Source organism: Cervus canadensis, chromosome 12, assembly GCF_019320065.1.
Source record: "Cervus canadensis isolate Bull #8, Minnesota chromosome 12, ASM1932006v1, whole genome shotgun sequence".
Classification (NCBI taxonomy): Eukaryota; Metazoa; Chordata; class Mammalia; order Artiodactyla; family Cervidae; genus Cervus; species Cervus canadensis.
In genome coordinates this window covers 62,734,399-62,762,372 of record NC_057397.1, presented here as the reverse complement: position 1 = coordinate 62,762,372, position 27,974 = coordinate 62,734,399, and the positions used below count along the sequence as shown (strand labels likewise).

The following is a 27,974-nucleotide window of genomic DNA, read 5'->3' as shown; positions in this document are numbered from 1 at the left end:
TTTAAGTGTGCAGTTCAATGGCATCAAATGCATTCATGTTGTTGTACAACCATCACCACCATCGGCTCCAGAACTTTTCATCTCCCTAAACTGAAACTCTGTGTCTGTTAAAGAGTAATTTGCCCCTCCTCCACTTTCCCCACCCCTACCCCTGACAATCACTTTTTAAAAAAAATTTATGTGTTTAAAATACATAAATATTTATGTAGAAGACCCTGTGCTGGGTCTTCGTTGCTGCGTGGACTTTTCTCTAGTTGCGCAGAGCGGGAGTTCCTCTCCACTTGCGGTAGGAGGTTTTCTCGTTGTGGCGGCTTCTCTCATTGCGGAGCAGCGACTCTAGGCTTGCAGGCTTCGGTAGTCGTGGCTCCCAGGCTCTAAGGGCACAGCCTCAATAGTGTGGCCCACGGGCTCAGTTGCTCCATGCCATGTGGGATCTTCCTGGGAGTCTGGCAGAGTACAGTCCATGGGATCACAAAGAATCGGATGCGACTGAGCACACAGGCACATCATACACTAGATGAAATAGAAGAGATCAGTCTTTGAGTTTCCTGGACAGCTTTTCATTAACCTGCTGAGCCCCAGTATCTTCCTACCGTCCGCAATGTGCCACTTCCTACAGTCCACAACGTGAGACCTGTGTGCACGAATCAAAGACTCTTGGTTGGTAAAAATAGAGTTGCCGTATGATCTAGCAATCCCACTCCTGGGCATATATCCAAACACAACTACAATTTAAAAAGATACTTGCACCCCTATGTTCACAGTAGTACTATTCACAATGGCCCAGATGTGGAAACAATCTAACTGTCCACCAACAGATGAATGGATAAAGAAGGCGTGGTGCATATATATGATGGAATATTTCTCAGCCATAAGAAAGCATGAAATAATACCACTTACAGCAAGATGGATGGACCTAGAGATTATCATACTAAGTGAAGTAAGCCAGAAATGGAAAGATATTTACCATATGATAGCAGTTATATGTGGAATCTGAAATATGACACAAAGGACCTTATCTACAGAAACAGACTCACAGATATAGAGAATAGACATGGTTGCCAAGGGGGAGGGAGGGTTGGGGAGGGGTGTGTTGTGAGCCTGTGACTAGCAGATGCAAACTATTATATATAGAATGGATAAACAGCAAAGTTCTTGTGTATAGCACAGGGAACTCTATTTAATATCCTGTGTTAAACTATAATGGAAAAGAAAATAAATGATTTTTTTTTTAAAAAGACCCAATTGGAAGAGGCCTTCAGGTTCAACCTACTTCTAGCCCAACCACCCATCCCACAATATCCTCACCATGTCATCATCCAGCCTCCACTTGAATAGCCCTAGTGACAGGACACTCACTACACCCCCTGCAGTGTGTTCCACTTTGTATAGCTCTGACTCTTAGAAAGTGAGTCCTCACACAGAGCTGATCACCACTTTCTTGCACTTTGAGACCAACAGATCAAATTAAGCGTCTCACATTTTCTTGGTCACTAAGAATGAGTCATAGAAGAATAATTTTATTTCATTTAGTAGACTAGCCAGGCTTAGAAAATGTGGGAGCCACTATCTAGACTCTAATAGACAGTTTATCGGTTTCCTAAAGAGATCCCTGTGCCCTGTAGACCAGATGGAGAAATGTGTGCTGGATGAAAGAATCATTGGTTGAGTTTGTAACTGGCTGAATGTCTCAACTGAGATCCTCCTGGGGGGATGTGTTTAAACAGCCTGGCAGGAAGAAGCATCAAGGAGGGTCCATGAGCTCTTTCACTCTTAGTGACTCCTTGTTAGTTCTTAGCAGGCAATGTTTACACATCTGAACTTTCAGAAAACACTCCATTAAGAGTAATATCAATAACCATTTGTTTATTCAACAAATATCTATTGGTCACCTACTAAATCCCAGATACTTTTGTAGACACTGGGTATACAGTGGTGAATAAAACAGACCAAGGACCTCCTGTCCTTATGGAGCACACATTCTATTGGAGCTGAGTGACAGAGGATTACAGATCTCAACAAGAAAGTCCCATCTGGTCAAAGACTTGAAGGCGGTGAGAGAAGGGGGAGACTTTTGAAGCAGAGGAAACACAGCACTGGTGCAAAGATCCTGAGGCAGAAACAGATGTCTGGTAGTGTTCAGGAACAGCAAGGAAGTTCCATGTGACTAGAATAGAGTGAGAGATGGTGAGGTAGGTGGTGTGGTCCATGGAGCAGATAGCTTGCCCTCTTCACAGTTATCCATTTGCTTCCCATCTCCCCAAATTCCTGCTTTACCTGGAAGCTCATAGTCACTTCCCAAACAAACTGGCTTTGCTTGCCTGTATCTTGAATGTCCGGTATAGACATCAGAAGCAATACATATTGTTCCCAGATGTTCTCTGACAATTTTCTTCTCCAAACACTGAGCACCTCCCACACTGTTCTTTTTTCTATTTTACTTCTGCCATTATCCATAGTAACTAATTCACGATTATATATGTATATATTTATTTTTAACCTTTTTCTAGTTGCAAAAGTAATATAGACTCATTGTAGAAAACTGAATAGTATAGAAATGAAAGTGCATGGAATGAAATGACTATAATCTTGTCACCCACCAGTAACCATTGTTTAATACTGATTTGCTACACTTCTCTTGGTCTTTCTTTTTAATGCATATGTATATATCTGTATAGAGTTGAGATCATACAGTGTAACACAAAGGGCTTCCCTGGTGCTCAGATGATAAAGAATCTGCCCACAATGCAGGAGACCTGGGTTCGGCCCCTGGGTTGGGAAGATAACCTGGAGGAGAGTATGGCAACCCGCTCGAGTATTCTTGCCTGGAGAATCCCCATGGACAGAAGGACCTGGCGGGCTGCAGTCCATGGGGTTGCAAAGAGTCAGACATGACTGAGCGGCTAAGCACATTATGACGTAAAATCATGAGCATTTTCCTGTGTCATTTAAACTTTATAAAAACATTTTAATGTCTGTATATCATATGTATATATCACAGTTTACTCAGCACTTTTTAAACTATTCAAATTGTATTGTGATAAATGTTCTTGACTATAAATCTTTGCATTTCTGATCATTTTCTTAGGAACAAAGCATGAAAGGAAATGTATTGAGTCAAAGGCTATTAACACTTTTAAGGCTTTTGATGTATATTACAAAATCATTTTCTAAAACCTTTGTACCAATTTCTATGCTATGCCATAAAATTGCCTGTAAAAGAGTCAACATTCAAAAAATGAAGATCATGGTATCTGGTCCCATCACTTCATGACAAATAGATGGGGAAACAATGGAAACAGTGACAGACTTTATTTTTTTGGGCTCCAAAATCACTGCAGATGGTGACTGCAGCCATGAAATTAAAAGACACTTGCTCCTTAGAAGAAAAGCTATGAAAAAAAAAAAAAAGAAGAAGAAAAGCTATGACAAACCTAGATAGCATATTATAAAGCAGAGACATTACTTTGCTGACAAAGGTCCATCTAATCAAAGCTATGGTTTTTCCAGTAGTCATGTATGGATGTGAGAGTTGGACCATAAAGAAAGCTGAGTGCCAAAGAATTGATGCTTTTGAACTATGGTGTTGGAGAAGACTCTTGAGAGTACCTTGGACTGCAAAGAGATCAAACCAGTCAATCCTAAAGGAAATCAGTCCTGAATATTTATTGGAAGGACTGATGCTGAAGCTGAAACTCCAATACTTTGGCCACCTGATGTGAAGAACTGACTCATTAGAAAAGACACTGATGCTGGGAAAGATTGAAGGCAGGAGGAGAAGGGGATGACAGAGGATGAGATGGTTGGATGGCATCACCGACTCGATGGGCATGAGTTTGAGCGAGCTTCGGGAGTTGGTGATGGACAGGGAAGCCTGGTGTGCTGCAGTCCATGGAGTTGCAAAGAGTTGGACACGACGGAATGACTGAACTGAACTGAAAATTTTTTTGCCGACTTACTAGGAGAAAATTTTTTCTCATTGCTTTATTTATTATGTCTTTAGTTATTATTTTTTCATAAAATTATGTATGTCCAACTTATTTGTTGGTGTCATTTGATTAATGAACAATCTGTTCTATTCTAAGAAATTATAAGTGACTCCTATTTAGCTCCATGAGGAAAAGGACTGTGCCTTTTTGCCCCCTGCTGATTCCAGTGCCTGACCTATGGTAGACGTTCAGAGAATATTTATTAAATAAATAAGTGAATGAATTAATGAATAGTGAGGTTGACACTTTTTCACATAATTAATTGATGTGCAAAAGAAAGGAAATAAATATCTGAGCTGAAATTAAAGAAATAGATGATGGGTAACCAACAGGGAAAACTAGTAAAATCAGAAAGTGGTTTTTTGAGATTTAGTAAAATTGATGAATCAGTTGCCAGACTGATCAGGGGGAGAAAAGAGAGAAGACACAAATTTCCCGCATCAGGAATGAGAGAGTGGACATCACTATGCATCCTATAAACATTGAAAGGATAATAAGAGAAATTAATGAAAAAATTTATGCCAGTAACTTCAGACAAATTCCTTGAAAGACCCAAACTACTCATTTTTTTCTTTTCCATTATGATTTATTATAGGATACTGAATATAGTTCCCTGTGCTATACAATAGGACCTGTTGTTTATCCTTTCTATAGACAATAGCTTATATCTGCTAATCCCAAACTTCCGATGTAATCCTCCCTACACTCCTTCTCCCTTGGCAACCACAGGTCTGTTCTCTATGTCTGTGAGTCTTTTTGTTTCATAGATAAGTTCCCTGTGTCATACTTAAAATTCCACATATAAAGTGATACATGGTTTTTGTCTTTCTCTTTCTGGCTTCACTTAGTATGATAATCTGTGGATCCATCTGTGTAACTGCAAATGGCATTATTTCATTCTTTTTTATGGCCAAGTAATATTCCATTGTGTGTATATATACCGTATCTTAATTCATTCATCTGTCAATGGACATGTAGATTGTTTCCATGTCTTGGTTATTGTAAACAGTGCTGCTATGAATTTAGGAGTGCATGTATCTCTTTGAAATATAGTTTCATTTGGATATGTGTCCAGGAGTGGGATTGCTGGATCCTACGGCAACTTTATTTTCAGTTTTTTGAGGAAACCTCATATTGTTCTCCATAGTGGCCCATCAATTTACATTCTCACCAACAGTGTAAGAGGATTCCCTTTTCTCCACACCCTCTCCAGCATCTGCTATTTGTAGACTTTTTAACAGTGGCCATTCAGGCCAGTGTGAGCTGGTACCGCATTGTAGTTTTGATTTCCATTTGTCTAATAATTAATGATGTTGGTCATCTGTATGTCTTCTTTGGAGAAATGTCTATTTGCATGTATCCATGCTAAGTCACTTCAGTAGTGTCTGACTGTTGTCCATGAGATTCTCCAGTCAAGAATACTGGAGTGGTTGCCGTGCCCTCCTCCAGAGAATCTTTCCAACCTAGGGATCAAAGCTGCATCTCTTACACCTCCTACATTGGCAGGCAAGTTCTTTACCACTAGCACCACCCAGGAAGCCCCTGATGTCTATTTAGGTCTTCTGCCAATTTTTTGATTGGGTTGTTTGTTTTTTGTTATTGAGTTGTGTGAGCTGTTTGTATATTTTGGAAATTAAGCCCTTGTTGGTCGCACCATTTGCAAATATTTTTTTCTCCCAGTCCATAGGTTGTCTTTTAATTTTGTTTATGATTCCTTTGCTGTACAAAAGTTTATAAGTTTGATTAGGTCCCATTTGTTCATATTTGCTTTCATTTCTGTTGCCTTGGGAGATTGACATTGATATGATTTATGTCAGAGAATGTTTTGCCTATGTTGTCTTCTAGAAATTTTATGGTGTCTTGTCTTGTATTTAAGTCTTTAAACTATTTTTGAGTTTATTATTGTGTATCATGTAAAGATATGTTCTAACTTTATTGATTTACGTGTGGCTGTCCAACTTTCCCAACACTACTTGCTGAAGAGACTGTTTTTTCCCCATTGTATAATTCTTACCTCTTTTGTCCATAGGTATACGTGTTTATTTCTGAGCTATCTATTCTGTTCCATTGACCCATATGTCTGTTTTTGTGCTAATACCATGCTGATTTTTTTTTAATATTTTATTTTAATTAATTTATTTATTTGGCTATTCTGGGTCTTAGTTGCAGCACATGGGATCTTCAGTCTTTGTTGCAGTGTATGGGATCTTTAGTTGTAGCATACAGGATCTTTAGTTGCAGCATGTGATCTTTAGTTGTAGCATATGGGATCTAGTTGCCTGACCAGAGATTGAACCCAGTCCCCTTGCATTGGGAATGCAGAGTCTTAACCACTTGACCACCAGGAGAGTTCCCCATGCTGATTACGGTAGCTTCATAGTTATTTTCTGAAGTCTTATGTCTTCTGCTTTGTTCTTTTTCCTCAGGATTGCTTAGGAATCTTTATGCTTTCATATTAATTTTAGGTTTATTTGTTCTAGTTCTGTGAAAAATATCATGAGTAATTTGGTGGGGATCATATTAAATCTGTAAATTGCTTTTAGTAGTATGGCTATCTTAACAATATTAATTCTTCTAATCCAGTAGAAATGGGATATTTTTTAATTTATTTAAATCATCTTCAGTTTCCTTTAACAATGTTTTATAGTTCTCAGCATATAAATCTTCCACCTCCTTGGTCAGGTTTAGTTTAAGTATTTTACCTTTTTTGGATGTAATTCCTTTTTTAAAAGGAATTGCCTTTTTCCTTTCCCTTTCTGACATTTCATTGTTACTGTAAAGAAATAAAACCAGTTTCTGTATGTTAATCTTGTATCCTACTACCTTGCTGAATTTGTTTATCAGTTCTGTTAGTTTTCGTGTGGATTTTTTTGGTTTTTAAATATATAGTATTATGTTATCTGCATATAATGACAATTTTGCCTCTTCCCTTTCAATTTGGATACTTTTTATTTCTTTTTCTATTATGGTTGCTGTGGCTAGGACTTCCAGTACTATGTTCAACAGAAGTGGTGAGAATGGGCATCCTTGTCTAGTTCCAGATATTAGTGGGAAGGCTTTCAGCTTTTCACCGTTGAGTATTATGTCAGCTGTGGGTTTGTCATAAATAGCCTCTATAATCACTTTGGTAAGAGTTTTTAATCGTGAATGAATGTTGAATTTCATCAAATGCTTTTTCTGCATCTGTTGAGATGATCATCTGATTTTTTACTTTTCTTTTGCTGAAGTGGTGTATCATATTGATTGATTTGTGTGTGCTGAGCCATCCTTGTGACTCTGAGATGAATCCAACTTGGTCGTGGAGTATAATCTTTTTTACATGTTGTTGGATTCACAAACTTCTAAAATGAACTCAAGAAGAAATAGATCATCTGAATAAGCCTCTCTCTAGTAAAAGAAATTGAATTTGTACTTACAAACCTTCCCACAAAGAAAATTCCAGGGCTAGCTGACTTAACTGGTAAGTTCTACCAATTTATACCATTTGAGGAAAAACTAATGTCAGTTTTATACAAATTCTTCCAGAAAATGGGAGAGAAAGGAGCATCCTTCAACTTATTCTATAAGGCCTGCATGATACCAAACACAGAAAGGGACATTATAAGAAAAGAAAATGACACAAATATCCTTCATGAAATACATGCAAAAGATCTTTATTTTTAGCAATCAAATTCTGCAATATAAATAAAAGCAAAAATAAACAAATGGGACCTAATTAAACTTAAAAGCTTTTGCACAACGAAGGAAACTATAAACAAGGTGAAAAGACAGCCTTCAGAATGGGAGAAAATAATAGCAAACGAAGCAACTGACAAAGAATTAATCTCAAAAATATACAAGCAACTCCTGCAGCTCAATTCCAGAAAAATAAGCGACCCAATCAAAAAATGGGCCTAAGAACTAAACAGACATTTCTCCAAAGAAGACATACAGATGGCTAACAAACACATGAAAAGATGCTCAACATCACTCATTATCAGAGAAATGCAAATCAAAACCACAATGAGGTACCATCTCACGCCGGTCAGAATGGCTGCTATCAAAAAGTCTACAAAAAATAAATGCTGAAGAGGGTGTGGAGAAAAAGGAACCCTCTTACACTGTTGGTGGGAATGCAAACTAGTATAGCCACTATGGAGAACAGTGTGGAGATTCCTTTAAAAACTGGAAATAGAACTCCCGTACGACCCAGCAATCCCACTGCTGGGTATACACACCGAGTAAACCAGAACTGAAAAAGACATATGTACCCCAATGTTCATCGCAGCACTATTTACAATAGCCAGGACATGGAAGCAACCTAGATGTCCATCAGCAGACAAATGGATAAGAAAGCTGTGGTACACATAGTCAATGGAATATTACTCAGCTATTAAAAAGAATACATTTGAATCAGTTCTAATGAGATGGATGAAACTAGAGCCTATTATACAGAGCAAAGTAAGTCAGAAAGAAAAACACCAATACAGTATATTAACGCAAATATATGGAATTTAGAAATGATGGTAACAATGACCCTATATGCAAGACAGCAAAAGAGACACAGATGTAAAAAACAGACTTTTGAACTCTGTGGGAGAAGGTGAGGGTGGGATGATTTCAGAGAATAACATTGAAACATGTATATTATCATATGTGAAATAGATTATCAGTCCAGGTTCGATGCATGAGGCAGGGTGCTCAGGGCTGGTGCACTGGGATAACCCTGAGGGATGGGATGGGGAGGGAGGTGGGAGGGAGGGTCAGGATGGGGAACACATGTACATCCATGGCTGATTCATGTCAATGTATGGCAAAAACCACCATAATATTTTGTTTGTTTGTTTGTTTGTTTTTTTTCCCCCCACCCCCGCACCATAATATTGTAAAGTAATTAGCCTCCAATTAAAATAAATTTTAAAAAATTTCCACAATATATGAAAAGGATAATACTTCCTGAGATTTATCCCAGGAATTCAAGGATGATTTAACATTCAAAGTTTGATTAATGAAATTTAAAACAGTAACATACAAAAAGCAGGAACCGTATGATCCAATTCAGTACATACAGAAAGAGCACTGGACAAGACCTGACACTCATTTATGATTAAAAAAAAAAAAACTCTCAGCAGACTAGGATTGAAGAGAACTGCCTCAGTCTGATAAAGTGCATCAGTGAAAAAATTATCCGCTAACATCGTGCTGACTGATGAAAGACTGAATGCTTTCCTTATTAGATGAGTAAAACAGGACACCCACTCTCACCACTTCTATTTAGCACAGCCTGTAAGGTTCTGAGGGGCTTCCCTTGTGGCTCAGCTGGTAAAGAATCCGCCTGTAATGCAGGAGACCTGGGTTGGGTCCCTGGGTTGGGAAGATCCCCTGGAGAAGGGAAAGGCTACCCTTGCCAGTATTCTGGCCTGGAGAATTCCACGGATGGGGTCGCAAAGAGTTGGACTCGACTGAGCGACTAATGTTCTAACCATTGTAATAAGGAAGTAAAAAAGAAAGGAAGAAATGAAATCTAAATTGGAAAATAAGAGTTAAAACCATCTTGATTATGGTAACTGTAAGTATAGCACTTTCCTGAGTTCTATTGAGAGGAACTAGTTGTGGGAAACCCCAGGATTGTAGGTGGCTGTGCAGAAGTGAAGGTCGGCTGGGCACCCCCCCCTTAAAACTGGTGTCTGAGGTCAGGGCAGTCTTGTTGGGGACCTTACACTTTACCTTGTGAGACTGGATGTTAACTATAGGTAGTGTTAGAACTGAATTAAATTACAGGGCTCTAAATTGGTGTTGGAGAATTGCCTACAGAACACAAATTGAAGCAAATGAGCCTAACTGTAAATCAGGTTGTTGGCATAATCACCAAGAGAATTATTTTAAGTGATGGGCATGGAATTCATTGACATTACACTCCAAGTGGCAGATGTCCAAAAAACAAAAGAGCTTTAACTGTTGCCAGGAGTCCTAGTATTAATAGAATTGTTATTCTTACTTTGAAATTATACAGATACACATATAAATATATGACACGATAAGTATATATAATGTTAATGTCACTTTGTACCTATATTTTCAGTATAAGGGAAGATAAACACAAATGTAAAAGCAAATGTTTTTACTTTTTTAAAAAAGTTTATTGAAGTATAGTTGATTTACAATATTATGTTTAATTTCTGCTATACAGCAAGTGATTCAGCTATATGTATATATGCCCTTCATATTCTTTTCCATTATGGTTTATCACAGGATATTGAATATAGTCCCCTGTGCTCTGCACTTGTTGTTTATCCATCCTATACATACTAGTTTGCATTTACTAATCCAAAACTCCCAATCCTTCCCTCCCCACCACCCCTCTCCCTTGGCAACCACAAGCCTGTTCTCTACGTCTGCGAGTATTTTCTGTTTCATAGATATGTTCATTTGTGTTGTGTTTTAGATTCCACGTATAAGTGATATCCTGTGGTATTTGTCTTTCTCTTTCCGACTTACTTCACTTAAGTGCTATACTTACAGCACTTAATTAATTAATTAATTACTTCAGTAATCTCTAGGTTCATCCATGTTGCTGCCAATGGCATTATTTCATTCATTTTTATGACTGAATAATATTCCATTATTTATATACATATACACACCATCCCTTCTTTAGCCATTCACCTGTCAATGGGCGTTTAGGTTGCTTTCATTCCATTTTAATTTAAATGGCCACAATAGACAACATGGTTTCCAGATTAAAGGAGGCTAAGCATACATGAAATTAAATATAATCCCTGACCCTTTACTGTATTCTATACTAGAGGGTAAAAAATACTATAAAGAATATTATTAGATCAACTGAGAAGACTAAAATATGGATGGTAGATTAAATAAAAGTCTTGTATAAAGTCTTGTATAAATGTAAATTTATGCAGTTATGGCTACACTGTCGTTTTATCACTGGCAAATAGATGGGGAAACAGTGGAAACAGTGGCTGACCTTATTTTTCTGGGCTCCAAAATCACTGCAGATGGTGATTGCAGCCATGAAATTAAAAGACACTTACTCCTTGGAAAGAAAGTTATGATCAACCTAGATAGCATATTGAAAAGCAGAGACATTACTTTGTCAACAAAGGTCCATCTGGTCAAGGCTATGATTTTTCCAGTAGTCATGTATGGATGTGAGAGTTGGACTATAAAGAAAGCTGAGCACCGAAGAATTGATGCTTTTGAACTGTGGTGTTGGAGAAGACTCTTGAAGAGTCCCTTGGACTGCAAGGAGATCCAACCAGTCCATTCTAAAGGAGATCAGTCCTGGGTGTTCACTGGTAGGACTGATGTTGAAGCTGAAACTCCAATGCTTTGGCCACCTGATGCAAAGAGCTAACTCATTTGAAAAGACCCTGGTGCTGGGAAAGATTGAGGGCAGGAGGAGAAGGGACCGACAAAGGGTGAGATGGTTAGATGGCATCACCGACACAATGGACGTGGGTTTGGGTGGACTCCAGGAGTTGGTGATGGACAGGGAGGCCTAGTGTACTATGGTTTATGGGGTCGCAAAGAGTCGGACACAACTGAGTGACTGAACTGAACTGATACCTACTCTTAGGAGGTACAAGCTGTGTTTAGGAGCCTGGCGGGCTACAGTCCACAGGGTCGCAAAGAGTTGGGCACGACTGAGCAACTAAACAACAAATGTATAGCTTACTCTGAAATAATTTAGAGAGATGAATGAACAAATGATAAAGCAATTGGGGTAAATATGAACAATAGATGAGTCTGGATAGAGAGTCTATAGGTGCTTCTTTTACCTGTCTGCTTGTATTTTTATGTTTGTAACTTCTGTAAATTTAAAATCATTTCCAAATAAGAATGTTTTTAAAAAAATACTTTATAGGTGATTGTGGTATTGCAGTTATGTTTAAAGAGTTCCAGTCTTTTAAGGATACATTATGAAATATTTATGGACAAAATGATATAACATCTGGGGTTTAGTTTCAAGTTATATGGCATCTTAGCATGGGATATGGGAGTATACAGGAAACAAGGTTTGCTGTAGATTAATTCTCTTGAAGCCAAATGATATGCAAGTGGATTTATTATACTATTCTGTTCTTTTTTTTTATATTTAAATTTTTCCATGACTTTAAATTGGGAAGAATTGGCATCTTCTCAATATTTTTCCTTTTGAGAATACTATGCACTTTTCTCTTACTCATTTTGTTTCCTTTGGTATAGGCTGGGAAAACTCACTTATACCAAATGCTTCATTATGAAAATGATATATGTAGTTCATATGTTCCTTGAAACAATGAAAACCGTCATCGAAACAAAAAGACTTCTCTTAAGACCCCATCAGTGGCCACTTATTTCAAGCAATTTTAGACAATGCATTCAAGTTTCAGACCCATCAGTAGAAGAGTCCCATTCCATATCTACAAAATACTTATACAGTAATATCTCATTATTAAAAATTCCATGTGGCCTTTTTTTTTCTATTTTGGTTTAAATTAATGCTTACCTGGGCTTCACTGGTGGCTCAGTGGTAAAGAATCTGCCTGCCTGGGTTTGATCCCTAGGTCAGAAAGATCCCCTGGAGGAGGATATGGCAACCCACTACAGTATTCTTGCCTGGATAATCCCATGGACAGAGGACCTGGTGGACTATAGTCCATGAGGTCACCAAAGAGTCGGACACGACTTAGTGACTAAACAACAACACTGTATACCTAGAGATGTGAAATCTTGATATGATTTAAGGGCAGATGAGGCTCGGAGAAGGCAATGGCACCCCACTCCAGTACTCTTGCCTAGAAAATCCCATGGACAGAGGAGCCTGGTAGGCTGCAGTCCATGAGGTCGCCAAGTGTTGGACACGACTGAGCAACTTCACTTTCACGTTTCACTTTCATGCATTGGAGAAGGAAATGGCAACCCACTCCAGTGTTCTTGCCTGGAGAATCCCAGGGACTGGGGAGCCTGGTGGGCTGCCGTCTATGGGGTCGCACAGAGTCGGACGCGACTGAAGTGACTTAGCAGCAGCAGCAGCAGCAGATGAGACCAATAATAACAGGGAGGTGTTTTGCCTCAAAGGGTGCCTTTCACTTTCAGGCCTTGTTTTTTCCAGGATTTGATTTCGTATACTGCTTGGCTAAGTGTTTCAATCAGCTAAGTGGTTTGAAGTCATTGCTTTAGTTGCATGCCTTCTGTAAAACATTCAGCCAGGCTCCCTCTTCCCAGCCTTCAAGACAACAAACAATGCTTACGTTTTGGTGGCTCTGACATGAACCAGGACAAGGAAAGCCTCTTCACAAGGCATAAACATCTTGTAATATGTCAAGAAAGTCCTCTTTCTGGGAGGCCATATCCCTAAACACAGAAATAGCTTCACTGAGAGATCCCTCGATGGCCTGAGTGTTTTGAGTGTTTGAAGTCACAGGAATGTATCTGTTTAGGGAAAGTTAAGACTGTGAGTCCTTTGGTTTTCCTATGCTAGATTTCCAGTTTGGTTCATCATTATGATTTTTCTTTCTTTGCAGAGATAGACTACTGTGCCTCACCTAACCATGGATGCCAGCACGAGTGTGTTAACACAGATGATTCCTATGCTTGCCGCTGCCTGAAAGGCTTTACCCTGAATCCAGATCAGAAAACCTGCAGAAGTAAGTTGCACTGCATGTGGAAGAGGGGCTTGTTCCACAGATGGCTCCGTTGGTTTTCCGTTTTCTGGCAAATCTCCAGCAGGTGTACTTGTTCTCAGCATTTGTGCTCGCTGACATCATTCTGCCCCTTATTTTACCTTTTGTCTCACCTGATCCTGTGATGGGGGTGATTTTTAGCCAGTGCATAGACTGGGTTTGCCCACTGGTTTCCTTTAGTGAAGTCAAGGCGCCAGCTGAAGCTCTCGCCTATCTGAAATGAGGACGCATGCCGCCACCTCCTTACCCTCACAACATGTATTTGGGACTTTGAGAAAGAAAAGGCTGGATCCAGAGTTGGAGGGAAAAGGAGCTGGTTTCTTCCAATCCTACCTGATGAGACACTTTTTAAATTTAATGTTTACTTTTATTTATTTGAATGTGCCAGGTCTTAGCTGCAGCACGCCGGATTTTTTATCTTTGTTGTAGCATGCGGGATCTTTAGCTGTGGCATGTGGCATCTAGTACCCTTAGCCGGAATGGAACCCGGGCTCCCTGCATTGGGAGCTCAGAGTCTTAGCCACTGGACCACCAGGGAAGTCTCAAGATGAGACCCTTGAGGGCCGCTAAGAAGGGGGACATTGCATCTTTCCTTGGTATAAAGGAAGAAAAAAATAGGAGACTCTGGGGCATCCTCACAGCATTGGAGAGGTGCCTAGTGTCAGCAGGGTGATATTAAGGATGTGCTGAGTGGCTCAGATGGTGTCCTCTGGCACCTCAGAGGGCTTGACGGGGTGTTTAGAGCATGAACCTCCAATGGGATATCTTTAAGTGACCTGTCCCTGAGAGACCCCCTGGAATGGAAGGTCTACAAGGACAGCATTCTTCTCTTTTTCTCTCTCGTGAATCCTCAACACCTTAAGTATTCAGCACGTGCTGGTGTGACACAATATTTAGTGAATGAATGAAAGAGTATATGAATCTCTGAAATTTATCATCCTGGAGAAATGGCAACTATCATCTGAATTAACCTTGTTAGAAAGGTGGCCTTTGTAAGGCACACAAGTTGTGATTTTTTTCAAAAAGCATTCCCAAAGTTAGCCCACACATATGCACACTGAACTGTCTCCATTCTCCTGACTGTTGACTCACAGAACTCTCTGGAACTCCCACTGAGGGACATATCCCTCATCCACTTCTTCCTAGTGTGGGTGCAGCAGTATTCTGCACCACAGGACTGGATTTTCAAAAGGCTGACCACACATCGTTTTTTGAAAAGCACCGTGGGCTACTGAAGTGAATCCACAAGCCGCAGCCTGCCCACAGCACATGTTGACTCACGTGCTCACTCTACTATGTGTGAGACCTTGCAGGGTGGTTAAAGGTAGCAGAGCCCATATTTTGAAACTGAGCCTCTCTTACAAAGGAGAATTCCCACCACCTTGCCTGGATGCAAACTCTGGCGATGTTCAAGCATCAGATGGGAATTTTAACTGAGAGGTTCAGAATGTGAAAACAATTAGATAGACTATTTTCCATCAGACCACACATGCATGCGGTCCGTGGGAGAGGTCAGCCCGGCCGCTCCTCTCTGAGCTATGTATACCTTTTTCTCGGGGCGAGCGTGTCAGTGGCTGGCTACCTCCGGGGAAAAATCACTCACCAGTGGGACTTAGTTGTGGACCTAGACCTCTTCCATGGGGGAAAATTAGATCTGCTGCAACTCAGTCACTGGAGTCGCAGGCTTCACTGTGTGTTGCTAGTGGAGGGAGGAGGAAGTGAGCTGGGCACGTGGCCATTGGTGGAGGGGAACTGGCTTGAAGCTCTGCATCACTTACGGTCATCTGAGATTCCCTTGCCCTCTGCCCCGCCCTCCACATCCTGCCTGGAGAGGCACTTGGAATAAGAGAAGGGTCCAAGGCAGTGCTTGCATTGCATCGTTATCAAGGGAGGAGAGAGGCCAAGAACAGAAGGATAAATGGAGAGGAAGTAACCATTTGGAAACAGTGTGACCACCACAAATTAGCCTGGAGACAGGCCTGTCTCCAGCCCAGAGTCCTTAACACTCATGCATATATATTCAGGGATAGCTCCATTTCCTCTTCAGCCAGGTGCCCTAGTTTTTCATCCAAGAAAAATGGAATTTGTTTCTTAAAACCCAATGTCCTCATCAGCCCTTCTCCCAACATCCTGCCTCATCGTTACTTTTTCCATTGTCTTTGCTGCAAACCCAGCCCTCCGCTGCCGAGATCCCTCTGAGAGCCACCCCTGCCCTGATGTGTGCATGCCGGCGATTATGGCAGACAGCTGCTAACGGAAAGCGAGCGCTCAGTGCCTCTCTGGAGCATTTCGTGGGATCAGGAAGCAGAGAAATGGGGTTTAAAATCTGGGCTTGGTTGTTAGGAGCCTGAAGATCTTCCGAGCGTTAAAGATCTCGAGCTCAGAGTACAGCCATTTACGTTTAATGGGCGGTTGATGGATGTGGGCTGTTTGCAAATCTAATAAATCTATCTTTCAAAGGAATTTGATAGCATCCAATTAAACCGGGTTGGGGGTGGGGGTGGGGTCAGAATTCAAGGCACAATCCTACTGAAGAAAACACTCTTGGCCTGGATTTGTTCTTTCTCCTCATCCAGGCATAATTTCTTTTTCTGGAAAGTGCTGTCATCGACTTAAAGCATAAATTACTGAGGCAGAGATGCAGAACATAGAGCCCAGGACTGACTGTCTAGGCGGGGACCTCAGGGTGGAGTCAGAGGTGGGTGGGGCTCCAGGATTGCTCATGCTGGCACCGAGGCTGGTGCTTCCCCCACTGGAGGCATCACACTCTAAACAGCAGGGTAAGGGGTGCACAGGTTGAACTGAGTAAGGGGGGCCAGTCTTGGCAGTATCACCCACCCTGGCCCTGTGACCTTGGAAAGACTGCTTTGCTTCTCCGAACCTCCATTTCCTAAAGTGAAGGAACATGACTTTCTGCTTGAACATTTAGTAGCCTGTCCCATCTTTCTAAAACTGACTCTCTGTGCCACTCCGTTGGCATGACGGCCTGCAGTGACCTACCTCTGATCTTTCGTGTTTTTATGTCTTACCTTCTCAGTGAGGCCTCCAGCTCCTTTTTGAGCTGGCACTCACACACGCCGTTTAGTTGGCCTTCTGACAGCCCAGCCGTCTCATCTCGCAGGGTTACTGGACACTCTGGGCTTTGCCAGATAAACCCACACCCAAGCCCGGCCCACGTGTAGCTCATCACAGTTAATGAGCAGACTGGACCAGAGGTGGGGGGTGTTGCATAGTGGGTACCCAGTGAATACTGAGTGAAGGAATAAGTAACTTACATACATGTGAAAAACTGTGATTCAAGCATGTGAAGCAGACAGAGCTCTACAGGTCAACCTCTGCGGCAAGGAACCATCGTAGAAGAGGCATTTTGGAGTTGCTGTTTGCCAGATAGCTGAGTGCTGACCTTTTAAAGAATCGTCATGTTTTTAAATTATTTATTTATTAATTTTTGACTGTGCTGTGTCTTTTTTTGCTCGGGGGCAGGGGGGTGCCTTTCTCTGGTTGTGGCCAGCCGGGGCTTCCTCTAGTTGTGGTGCTTGAGCTTCCCATTGCGGTGGCTTCTCTTGTTGCGGAGCGTGGGCTCTAGAGCTTGCGGGCTTTGGTGGTTGTGGCTCATGGTGGGCTCAGCAGTTAAGGCTCCCAGGCTCCAGAGCGCAGGCTCAGTAGCTGTGGTCCACGGGCTTAGTTGCTCCACGGCACGTGGGATCCTTGCGGACCAAGAATCGAATCCATGTCCCCTGCCTTGGCAGGGGGACGGACTCTTTACCACTGATTTACCAGGGAAGCCCCAAGAATCTTCGTGTTTTTTAATTTAATTAGGGTATGTTAAATCTTTCTTAAAGATAGTGTTGGCCCTTTAAAAGTTGCGGTAAAACATACAGAACAAGGGGCTTCCTGGGCGACTCAGTGATAAAGAATCTGGCTGCAATGCAAGAGATGTGGGTTCGATCCCTAAGTCGGGAAGATCCCCTGGAGGAGGGCGTGGCAACTCAACTCCAGTATCTTGCCTGGAGAATCCCATGGACAGAGCAGCTGGGCTGGCTACAATCCACAGGGTCACAAAGAGTTGGACACAACTGAAGTGACTGCCTACAGAACAAAATTTACCACTGTAACCATTTTTTTTTTTTCACTGTAACCATTTTTAAGTGCACAGTTTGGGCTTCCCTGATAGCTCAGTTGGTAAAGGATCTGTCTGCAATGCAGGAGACCCCAGTTCGATTCCTGGGTCGGCAAGATCCTCTGGCGAAGGGATAGGCTACCCACTCCAGTATTCTTGGGCTTCCCTTGTGGCTCAGCGGTAAAGAATCTGCCTGCAATGCACGAGACCTGGGTTGGAACCCTGGGTTGGGAAGATCCCCTGGAGAAGGGAACAGCTACCCACTCCAGTATTCTGGCCTGGAGAATGCCATGGACTGTATAGTCCATGGGGTTGCAAAGAGTCGGACACAACTGAGCAACTTTCACTTCACTTCACTTCACTTCAGTGGCTTTAAGTACATTTTTGTTGTTAGCAACCATTCTCACCATCCAGCTCCAGAACTTTATCTCCCCAAACTGAAACTCTGCACTGATTAAACAGTAACTCCCCATTCCTTTCTCCCCCAGTCCTGGCAACCACCATTCTATTTTCCATCTCTATGACTGCCTACTCTAGGTACCTCATATAAGTGGAATCTTACAAGATTTGTCCTTCTGAGACTGGCTTGTTTTCACTTACCATAAGGCTCATTCCATGTCAGAATTTCCTTCCTTTTTGAGGCTGAATAATATTCCACATTCTGTATTTGCCACATTTTGCTGATCCATTCAGTATACACCTGGGTTGCTTCCACCTTTGGGTCATTATGAATAAAGATGCTGTGAACATCGATATGTTCAAGGCCCTGCTTTCTGTTCTTTTGGGTTTAAACCCAGAAGAGGAGTTGCTGGATCGCATGTAATTCTATATTTAATTTTTTTGAGGAACCTCCATACTGTTTTCCATAGTGGCTGAAGGCTGGCTTTTTAGAACAGCACTTACTGAAGATAATTGTACTTTTCTCTGATGATGTAAAAGAGAGATTCCTGCAGGTCCTACACCTCGTGGCCCAGTCTGTGGGGCCCTTTGTGTTCTGTGTCTCTTTACTTGGCTCCTGGTCTCTTTGCCTGTGGTCGATGTTTTATTGCTAGGTCTATTTTTCTTCACTGAATCTCGTTCCTTGTTTTCTGACACTCACTTCTGTTTCACAAGGTGAGGCTGTTGATGAATTGAGAAACTGCACACAGCTAACAATAGTCTGCCTCTCCTCGGGCAGAAGGGATGAAGTACAGACAGCGTGCTCAGGGCCCGCGGCTCGTGGAGGCAGCTCTTCTCTTAGGCCAGTCCCCTGCAGGGCCTGGGAGTTCTCTCCATGGGCTCAGACTGCAGCCACTTCTTCTCTGTGGGCATGGAAAGTTCTGTCCATCAGTCCTGTGGGAGGGCACATCATGGACCCTTTACGGGATGGTCTGAGGTCCTTTGAGTATGGGTTCCATTTCATTTCTTTTCATACATCTTTGTCTTCTCAGGAAGAGACGTCTTTCCTAGGGGCCCCAATAAATTCTTCTGTCTCGTTGGCGAGAACTAGGCATCTTCCCACCTCTAGACCAATTCCTGGCAAAGGAGAAGATACTTGCCAGGCTGGCTTACACCACTCATGACTCATGCCTTGGGGGGTCAGGGTTCTGGTTTCAGGAAGACAGGGTAATGCTTGTTGGCAAGGCAACCAACAGTGTCTGCCACATTCCCGGGAAAAAGAACAATGCAGCTAAATGGCTCCAGGTCAGCCCTGAGGTTGGTGGTGACCAGTCTCACAGAGGCCCTCCGCAAAGCTCATTTTATTTCCCTTTATAGTTCTTCGTCTCTTCCATTACCGTCTCTGTCTGTGGGGGTGGGGGTGGGGGTGACCCAGCATGTGGCTTTAGCATTTCCTACCAGAAAATGAAACTGCGAATTGACTGCTGTTGGTGATGCTGCCAATGTCTGCCGGCAGAAATGCAGCTTGGATGGGGGTGACTAGGACAGAGCTGTGACAACCTGGGCCAGCATCAGAGATGCGTCTTCTCCAGTTTCTTGATTACGGATGGTGTCACACTGTCACCCAGAACCCGGTGGACTTTGGAGCCTTCTTAATGTAACTGCCTTTTCCTGCCTCTCCTAAATCGCTGGGTATCTTGTTGTTTATTCTGCCTCGCACCATCCCATGTCATTTTCAGATGTCACCGCTGGCAGTGACATGCTTTGAGCCCTAGTAATCAGGTTAACTGGAAGAAGAGACTGAATTTTCCCAGTGTTTCCATCATTCTTGGGAGGAGATGGGCTGGGAACTGTGGTGCTCAACCCATTTCACCAGTGTTTTGGCCATCTATTGAGGAAGAGACCTAGGCTGGAGAACGCAGAGGGCTATACCCCCCAGGTGCCAGGTTCTCCCAAACAAGCTTGTGGAGAACAGGAGCGGCTGTCTGTGTCCCTTGGAGCACCTTCCTTACTGAATGTTTACTGAGGTGGGGGGGGCCCAGCCTCAGCCCTGGGAGAAGCCCCAAGCCTGAAGGAGTGCTGGCCCTTTCTCCCCTCAGGGATCAACTACTGTGCGCTGAACAAGCCGGGCTGTGAGCACGAATGCATCAACACGGAGGAGGGCTACTACTGCCGCTGCCGCCGGGGCTACAGCCTGGACCCCAACGGCAAGACCTGCAGCCGTGAGTGTACCCGGGTCAGGGGCTCATGGGAGGGCCAGGTTCACACACAGGCCCCGGGGGCTCACTAGCAGTCAGTCACTTCTGAAGCTCCTGGGTTTCCTATGGGCCTGACGGTCCAGCAGCCTTAACTTTCCTGGCCTCAGTTTCATCATCTGTAAAATGGGGCTACTCATGCTGCCTCCTTCAGAGACTGGATTGTGAAGAGTGAAAGAATCAGCACATAGAAAACACTTAGAAAAGCGCTGCTAGACACATAATAAAAGTCCAGTAAATATTAGCTAGGCTTCCCTGGTGGCTCAGATGGTGAAGACTATGCCTGCAGTGCAGGAGACCTAGTTTCAATCCCTGGGTCAGGAAGATTCCCTGGAGAAAGGAATGACTACCCACTCCAGTATTCTTGCCTGGAGAATTCCATGGACAGAGGAGTCTGGCAGGCTACAGTCCACGGGGTCGCAAAGAGTTGGACATGACTGAGCAACTAAGACACACACACATATTAGCTAATATTATTCTTTGCTCTTGAGAGCCTTGATTAAGTTAGACCAGCCTGATTTCATCCAAACTCTGCCTCATACTAGACAAGGGACCCCAGGTAAGGTATTAAAGTTCTGCAAGCTTTGACCTTCCCATCCGTTTAAAAAAGTGAAGATGATAACAGTGTTGATTTCCTGGAGTTGTTAAGGGAAATCCTGAGGACTATTTCAGCCTCTCAGCACAGTGCTTGACACAGGAAAACATACAATTAAAAATAAGAGCTCTTTGCTGTCACAGAGCCTGGGACAGGAACCAGAAAAGAGACAGACCTCAGAAGGCCCTTGGGCCACTGCAGACCTGATCTGAGGGTGGAGCTGAGAAACATGGGACTTTTTATGAAGCATTGTCTTCATTTTCTTGTGTAAGAGGCGCAACACAACTCGGTCCGGTGATGTCAACGTGGAAACTTGCAGGATGTGCCAGCTGGATGGTTCCATGTCTTTTTAACAAGGCACAGTCTCCACTGGTCCAAGCCAGCGGGGGTGGGGCGCGTGACACAGCGGGGGGACGCCCTGACCCCTGAGGTTGCCGGAGAGGGGCTCGGTGACATGGCTGGCACAGAAGGGGCCCTCTGTGTGGCTTTCCACCCAGCGAGCTGCACATCTGCTCCAGCTTTGGGGACAGAGATAGATTGTGAGTGAGAACAGTACAGCTGTTCAGTATGTGGACCTTCCCCTGCCTGGAGGGAAAGTTTCACAGATGAAGTATTCGGTGCAGAGCAGCCCTCGGGAAACCTCGTGCCCCTTTCGGTCTTCAGAAGGAACAGAGTCCTCCATCGAGCTTTCGAAGTATCAGTCTCGGAAGTCAAAGCATTTTTGAACCAGAGAGTTGGCACTGCGCTGCACTTGCCTCTGGAAGTCTCTGAGTCCTTGTGAGAAGCCAGTGGTGAGCAAGGGTCCTTCCGCTCGACGAGGAGACGCCCTGGTGAAGATGGATCTGTGTACAGTCTGTCTGCCTTCTCTTCCAGGAGCGTGGGGCCGGCCAGCTGACAGCTCCGCAGGCATCCCAGGGCAGGCTAGGTGGGACCTGGAGGAGCCCACGTAGAGCCCCAGGGGCCGTGACCTGCCTCTGCCTCCCTGCACGTCTCGGGGCAGAAGAGATTGGGCCGTCTTCTCTTTCTGGAATCTAGTAAGGAGGACCATCTAGTCAGCTTCAAGAAAGTATAAACCAAGCCATTTCTTCCTAGGAGTCCCCAGAGAGAGCCTGGTAATCCTATTCCCCATGGGGGCTCAGGGAGCCCACAGACCATCACGACAGGAAGCCCTTATGAGGGGCTTGCTCTGTGCAGGCACGGCCGGGATCACTTCCCAAGTACTCACTCACTTTATCTGCACCAGATCCCAGTGAGGCATCAACATTCTTACCCCCATTTAAAGACAGGGAAACAAGTGCAAGGGGATTAAGTTACGTTTCCCAGGGTCACGTGACGGATAAATGGTGACCTGAGATGTGAACACAAGCCTCTGGCTCTTGAGATCTTGCGAGTGTTTGCAGTAGGCACAGCCATGGGTGGAATGTTCCAGAAGGCACAGTCCCAGGCCCTGTGGGAGTCACAGAGGCCCACCCCACGGCCCTGCACAAGGCGTCCAGTGTCTCTCCACTCTCCGGGTGTGCGTTTTCTCCATCAAGGAAATCTGGGAGGCAGCCTGCAGGGCTGTCCTGTGGGAATGAGTTCACCGCAGCTGTGTGTGTGTTATCCTAGCTGGGCCAGCTGGGCCTGACTCGGGTGCCAGGGCTGGCCACACACGCAAGGCCTTGGCGTTGGTTTGTTTTCAGAATCTGGATGTCCCGGTTATGGGGGATAACAGCGCGTTTTCTCTTTCAGATACAAAGGAACTATACAATTATTTCTTCCCCAGCCATATACTTAGTAATGATGGGCATTCAGGAAGTGATTATGTATGCCAGCTACTGTTCTGAGGGCTTTAGGTGAATCAACTCCTCTCACCACGTTCTTGGAAAAAAGCGAGCCTCAACCCCATTTCTCAAGTCATGAGATGGTGGCAGAGAGGCCAAATGACCACCCAGCAAGCATCTCACAGCTGGGAAGCTGGTGGGGTGAGGTGGGATTTGAGCCCAAAGAGTGTGGTGTGGAGCCCCCCACATCCTGAGACACTGCTCTGTCACCTGCAGGGAGCGGGTGGGGTCCGCGGCTCCACCTTCCCGAGCCTGGTTCTCCTCTCTGTGCCATGGGGAGGGCACCTTCTCTCAGCGGAGCCCTGGGGATTGCAGGTGATGCGTGCCCAGACCTGGCGCAGGTGCAGAGGACTAATGTCATTACCGCCTTGGCCGGAGTCATATGCACCTTACTCCTCAAAGAAATAGGAAATAAAACAAGCCAGGCCAGTGGCACAGGGCGGAAGGAAACCTCCCACGGCACTGTTTTGGGCATCAGCGGAGTGAAACTGCCAGGCAGCGGCTCCCCAGGGGAGGTGGTTTTGTTCTCTGATGCCCTCCTGGCTTACTTCAGGGGGTTTTCCTGTGTGGTCGCTGCAGGGGTGGATCACTGCGCCGAGCAGGACCACGGCTGTGAGCAGCTGTGTCTCAACACGGAGGACTCGTTCGTGTGCCAGTGCTCGGAAGGCTTCCTCATCAACGACGACCTCAAGACCTGCTCGCGTGAGTGCCCTTCGTGCTTCTCTTACAGGGAAGAGCTTTGCCGCCGGCGTGGAGAACGTGACGGCCGTAGGGGACGCCGGGCCCCGCCCTGCCCTCTGCTCGTTGCTCCGGGGGAGATGGCGGGGCTGTCCCCTGGGGACCGCGCGCCTTCCCGGGGCAGGAGGAGGAGGGTTAGGGAGGTGCGCGGGACCGTGATCTGATTCCCTGGCTGTGGGGTTTTGCAGGAGTGGATTACTGCTTGCTGAGCCACCACGGTTGCGAGTACTCCTGCGTCAACACGGACAGATCCTTCGTCTGCGAGTGTCCCGAGGGACACGTGCTCCGCGCTGACGGCAAGACCTGTGCACGTGAGTGTGGCGACGTCGGACGAGGGGGACCCGGCACGGGCGGTCGTGGGCGGGGGGCGCCGAGGACAGTGACCACGGGCGGGCCTGCGCCCCCGGGGTTCGTGGGTGAAAGTGTGCGAAGGCCCCTCCCAGCGATATCAGCCCCGGTGGCTGCTGCTTCCCTGTCCCAGGACGGACGGCTTTTGCCTCTTCCTGTCTGGCCCGCCGTCATTTCGGAGCCATTAGGAGTTATAGTGAAGTAGATGCCTTCCTGTCTGTGGACTTCCGGCTGCGCTCCGCGCCGAGCACGTGTTTTCTCTGGGCCGCAACCTCAGCGGAATCCTCACCTTCAGACTAAGTGAAAAGCCTAAGGTGACCAGCTGTTACGCCGTGGGTTCAGACTACGGATTCTTCTGACTGCAAAGTCAGTTCTGCGAGAAGGGGAGGCTCCTGAGAACCCCATCCCCTCCCCCAGTCCGGATAATCTGACAGCAGATGGCAGGGGCGAGGTTGGCAGTGATGTTTCCTGGGTACATATTTCCTGGCAGCTGGTCCCAATTCCTGTCTCCATTACTTTTTTTAAAAAAAGCTTCCAGATGTCCTCGTCTTCACTCAAGGATGCTGTGTTTTCTGCCCTGCAGTCCTGTGTCGGAGTGGACCAAGATAAAGACTTAAAAATAGCCATTTTGAGAGAAGGGGTCAGAAGTGGAGGAACAGGATTGCCATGTACCTTGCGAGTCCTGCTAGTCTTTCCAGTTATAGGGCCAGGTTCCCTGACCACTGATACAACTGTGGTCACAACCTAACGTGTCCACCTGTCTATGTCACCTGTTCACTTGGGCAGGTGCGCTGCTTGCATGGCTGGGTGTGCCTCTCTAACTCCGCCGCCTGTGAGAAAAGGTTTCCCCCATTTGGGATGGAGTCTTGAGTTTTATGGCTTGCTTGTGGCTGCCTGCCCAGCTGTCCTGGCCAGCACGGCCAGCACAGGGAGGGGCTGGACATCAGGGTGCAGAAAGAGAGTGGGTGTGTCGAATTGCATGTACATTTGACTGCATGCCAAAGCCAGAAGCCTGCTTTTTAACTGGTTTATTTTAATTCTCATCATCTTAGATTATCCATGCATTTCTTTGACCCTCCGCATTACTGTGATAACCAAGAACTGACTATAAGATAATCACAGGACGTCTAAGAAATTTTCAGGACCCTTCCAAACAGATGCTACCCCTCCTCCTTACAATCTCGTGTCCTGCTCCCTCCTTCCAGCCACATCTGTTATGGCCACTGACACTTTCAAATGTCCATTTTCTCATTTATAGGGCTTGTAACTAATGATACAGTGATATCATCCATTTGAGTAAATGTGCAACAGTGCCATTAGAAGTGAATTTTGATATGTATTTGTTTATTATATATGGTGTGTCTACATGAGATGATCAGATGAATTAGAAATATCCTATCCTCAGGCAATGGTTGGAGTAGGAAATGGTGAAAGAAAGTGAAGTCACTCAGTTGTGTCCCGACTCTTGGCAACCCCATGGACTGTAGCTTACCAGGCTCCTCCGTCCATGGGATTTTCTAGGCAGGAGTACTGGAGTGGGTTGCCATTTCCTTCTCCAGGGGATCTTCCCAACCCAGGGATCAAACCCGGGTCTCCCGCACTATAGGCAGACACTTTACGTCTGAGTAACCAGGGAAGTCAGGGCCCCCTGATAGCTCAGCTGGTGAAGGAATTGGTAACCCACTCTGACCCTCTTGCCTGGGAAATCCCATGGACAGTGGAGCCTGGAGGGCTGTAGTCCATGGGGTTGCAGAGTCGGACATGACTGAGCACATACACAGGCAATGGTGGTATTTGTAAGAGATGCATTTTACCCACCATCTGACACATATCTGTTGAGCTTGTCCCCTATTTGAAGCCTCTGTCTGCCCTGGGTCGATTCAGTCTAGCTGCCCTGTTCTGTAATAATGGGCTGTGTTTTCAGTGTGGCCATAGTAAACTGGGGTTGGGAATGTGTCTTTCCTAGCTCTGTCCCAGATCACTAAGAGCCTGACACCATGACTGTGTCTTTTTCATAAATCATGCTGGGCTGTGGGTGGGGAGCCTGCTGGGGTTCAGCCAGGCCTGCTCAGCAGATAAGGGTGTCCTTGGCCCTTCATAAAGGCAGCCTCCACTTACCGCCTTGATAGCAGGTGGCCTGAAGAATACTCCGCTCACTTTCCGGAAGGTTCTCTGAAGCATGGAGAACAGGTGCAGTTTCCCAGGGCCCTGGAAGGAATGGACACTGTTATTCTCACACCCCTGCAGGCACCTTGGGCTCTCTGGCCTCTGGAGTGACGCCCATCCTCCCTTCTTCTCGGTCCCCTGACCCCCAAGCTGCGATCACCCCTTGGAGGGTTGTTCCACAACCCTTGAGGGGGCGAGGTGGGGAGGGAAATCAGGGGGTCTCTTCTGCAAGCCGCAGCTGAGAGGACTCCTCCCGTCTCTACCACCCGGAAATCTCTGAAATAAACCTAGTGCAAGCGCATCTCAGCATCAGGAAAGACTCTCTAGTCTAGATGTGCCTGGAGCACACAGCCCACAGGCCTGCGAGCTTCTGGAGGTTAGAGACCCGGTCTTACTCAGAGACTGAGTTCCAGGCCTTGCCCACAGGAAATGCTCCATAAAGTTCAACGAATGTTGAGTGAACGGGCACACACCACCTGTGTTTTCATCCTGTGGCACCTGGCACAGAGTCCATCTTCTGTTCCAGAACCTTCAGGGGACCTTGACTTGGCAGGTGGCAGAGAACACCTTCCTCCACCTCCTGAGCCCCACCCAGGTCTTCTTCCCTGTTCCCTCCAGTTCTTCAAAGGAGTCAGCTCCCATCTTCTCTGAGCAGGGCCTGAACCTCCAGCCCAGCCTGTCTCCACTTAGGACAACCTCCATATCCCACCTCCTTTGGCAGAAACCAACCCAGGGCCAGCATCACCTCCAGGGGGAACTTCCTGCCCTCCTGGCCTGCTGGGAGCAGCTCCGCTCCACCCGTTGCAGTGAGACCCCGTCAGGACCTCTCCCTGTGGCTGTCTGTGCACAGACCTAGAATCAGCATGGCAGAGTAGAAAGAACCCTGAACTAAGAGCCCAAAGATTGGGTTTAAATCTTGGGAGGGAACTGACCTCTCTGGATCTGACTGCATGCATTCTAAGTTGCTAAAGTCGTGTCTGACTCTGTGACCCTCTGGACCATAGCCCGCCAGGCTCCTCTGTCCATGGGATTTTCCAAGCGAGAATACTGCAGTGGATTGCCATGCCCTCCTCCAGGGGATCTTCCTGACCCAGGGACCGAACCCACACTTCTTAGGTCTCTTGCCTGCATCTAACTATTCATCTGTAAACTGGGAATGATCTTTATGCCTCTCTCTCAGGGTCACTATGTGGCACAGGGAGAGATGTTCACTGAAGTGCTTGGGGAACTTGTAAATTGCCATAAACTCGAAGTTACTCTTGTTGAAATCTTACTTCCCACTGTTAGACGGCCCCACACTAGGAGAGGGCTGAGGCAGCATCCTGCTTTGCTGCCTGGAGATCCACTCCTGGCAGGCCTGGCCTACCCTCCTTGCGGAGACTTCCTAGGAGGAGTCAGACTCAAGAGCTCAGGCACTACCTTCTTGTAGCAAGTGGGTGGTGCTAAGGCAGATCTGAGTGACAAGCATTGAGCACTGGGAATTTCAGCTTGGGATACTCCTACCCTGGCCACCAGAGGTGGGTGTGCAAAGGCTTTTTCCTACTTGCTGCCTCCCAGACTGACTTTGAAGGACTGAAGCAACCCTGAGCAAGACAAGAGCAGTGTGTTATTATATTTAAGCAGCCATCAAAAAATACTGTGTGCTTTGTGACTTAAACAGCAGAAAAGTAATTATCTTGCAGTTCTGGAGGCTGGAAATCCAAGATCAAGGTGCCAGTATGGTCAGGCTCTGCTGAGAACCCTCCTCTAGGCTTGCAGATGTCTGCCTTCCTGCTGTGTCCTCCCATCACACACACACACACAGAATAAACTCTCTTGTAGTCTCTTTTTAGAAGGGCACTAATCCCATCATGGGAGTCCCACTGTCATAACCTCATCTAACCCTAATGACCTCCCA

The 27,974-nt window shown here is 45.3% G+C and overlaps 1 protein-coding gene across 2 annotated transcripts in view; it reads left to right on the top strand.

The window, feature by feature from the left end:
• Nucleotides 1-27,974, top strand: part of MATN2 (matrilin 2) — a 163,134-nt gene that overhangs the window by 109,437 nt on the left and 25,723 nt on the right. For both annotated transcript variants that reach the window (XM_043483212.1, XM_043483211.1), the window contains exons 7-10: nt 13,496-13,618; nt 20,252-20,374; nt 23,405-23,527; nt 23,752-23,874. In XM_043483212.1, the coding sequence (XP_043339147.1) occupies nt 13,496-13,618; nt 20,252-20,374; nt 23,405-23,527; nt 23,752-23,874 (492 nt within the window). The remainder of the gene's footprint in view (nt 1-13,495; nt 13,619-20,251; nt 20,375-23,404; nt 23,528-23,751; nt 23,875-27,974) is intronic.